The 1,592-nt window shown below is 52.0% G+C and overlaps 1 protein-coding gene across 1 annotated transcript in view; it reads left to right on the forward strand.

The window, feature by feature from the left end:
* Positions 1–1,592, forward strand: part of LOC119593504 — a gene marked incomplete in the record, with an annotated part of 62,412 nt that overhangs the window by 49,264 nt on the left and 11,556 nt on the right. Inside the window, 1 exon segment of the mRNA XM_037942456.1 lies at positions 1–1,592. Coding sequence (XP_037798384.1) covers positions 1–1,592 — 1,592 coding nt within the window.

The following is a 1,592-nucleotide window of genomic DNA, read 5'->3' on the forward strand; positions in this document are numbered from 1 at the left end:
ACAACGACACGCCCTTCCAAGCTAACGGGGAATCCATCGACATCCCGGAAGCCATCCTTCACAATCTCATGAGTCATCCCTACTTCACGACGTCTTGGCTGACCCTTCCTACGACACGACCCGAAGAGACGACGACCAATCCGTGGATGCTTGGAGGTGAGGATCAAGTTCGGGAGGAGGTCGTTGAGGAGGTGACCGAGGCTCTAGAGGCCAGCGACGGATTCACGGAAGCCACTGCCTCCACGGCTTCTGAAGGGACTGGTGGTCAGGACGAAGGAGTTACGGAGAGTGCGATTACAGAGGCAGCGCTGGAGGAATCCGTCGTTACCGAAAGTGCGAGTGCTGAGGTCGTCCTTCCAGAGGTCGCTGATTTGAAGGCTTCCAGTGACTCGGATGAGGCCAAAGGCGACCCGCAAACCACAGAGTCGACCGGCACTGGCGAAACAGCAACGGAAGGCATCCCAGCACGAGCTTCGGATTCTACGGCCTCTGCCTCGGAGACCACCACTCCCCAGCCAACGCAGAGGCCTCTCCTCGACCGCTGGAATTCCCGCTTCCCCGCCTGGACCGCCTTCCCCGGCCGCGATACCCCGACAACCATTGCCATTCCCAGCTACGACCTGGAGCCTGCGGACGACTACAACTCCAGCCCTGTCGGCCTTTCGGGAATCGAGAGCCCTGTGAATGATGAAGTCGGTGTTGAGGTCGGATTCACGACTTGGAATTATCCAGGAAAACACAATGAGGCAATGGATGAAATGCCTACGACCGTAGGCGCCGATAATCTTCTAGAAGATTCTGCAACAATGTATCCAGAAAACAGCAATCAAGAAAGACCAACACAGGACATCCTCTTGGTCCCTGACAATGAGAACTCCCTTCCTCGATCTACCACACCAGGCGCTGCTATGGGTTCATCTGAAGTCGCAACCGCCAATGACGCCATAATCATACCTACTACACAGTTCAATATGAATGAAACTGCCGGGACAATGAACACAACGGAATCTGACAACGAACATATGACAGAAACAAGTCTTTCTGAGGTTGAAGTTGAATCCTATTCGGTGACGACTCTGTCTCCAACGACCACGGCGCCTGAGAAGTACCAGGACATGACGTCATTACCTGAAATCCCTAGTGACAACCTACAGATGGAAAAAGATGATACTACTGAATATTACCCATGGTCAACCGATAATATCAATCAATATTTCCCGTTGATGAGTGACCCACTGCTCTCAGATGAAGCTATGACGTTGCTTGACATCTTCCAGTATCAGGGCGATGCATCTGGTCATCTTGGAGATGCGCCGCACTATGACTTCCCAGTATTTAATGACAAACCTTCTCAGAGCTCTGAAGAAGTCACAACTGAAAGTGATGTAACTATGGCGAGCATGGATGAGCAAGACTCAGCCACGGAATACTCCATTATTCAGGATCTTACCACTGATGTAGCCCAAATTACATCCCTACAGGAGACTCCCAGCGATTCGTCAGGACAGGATATGTTCAATCAGAACTCCGACATGGAAAACCTGGAAACCTCAAGTCAGACCACTCAGTACCCCACAACAGATGGCCCATCG

This window comes from Penaeus monodon, chromosome 32 (assembly GCF_015228065.2).
Source record: "Penaeus monodon isolate SGIC_2016 chromosome 32, NSTDA_Pmon_1, whole genome shotgun sequence".
Taxonomy (NCBI): Eukaryota; Metazoa; Arthropoda; class Malacostraca; order Decapoda; family Penaeidae; genus Penaeus; species Penaeus monodon.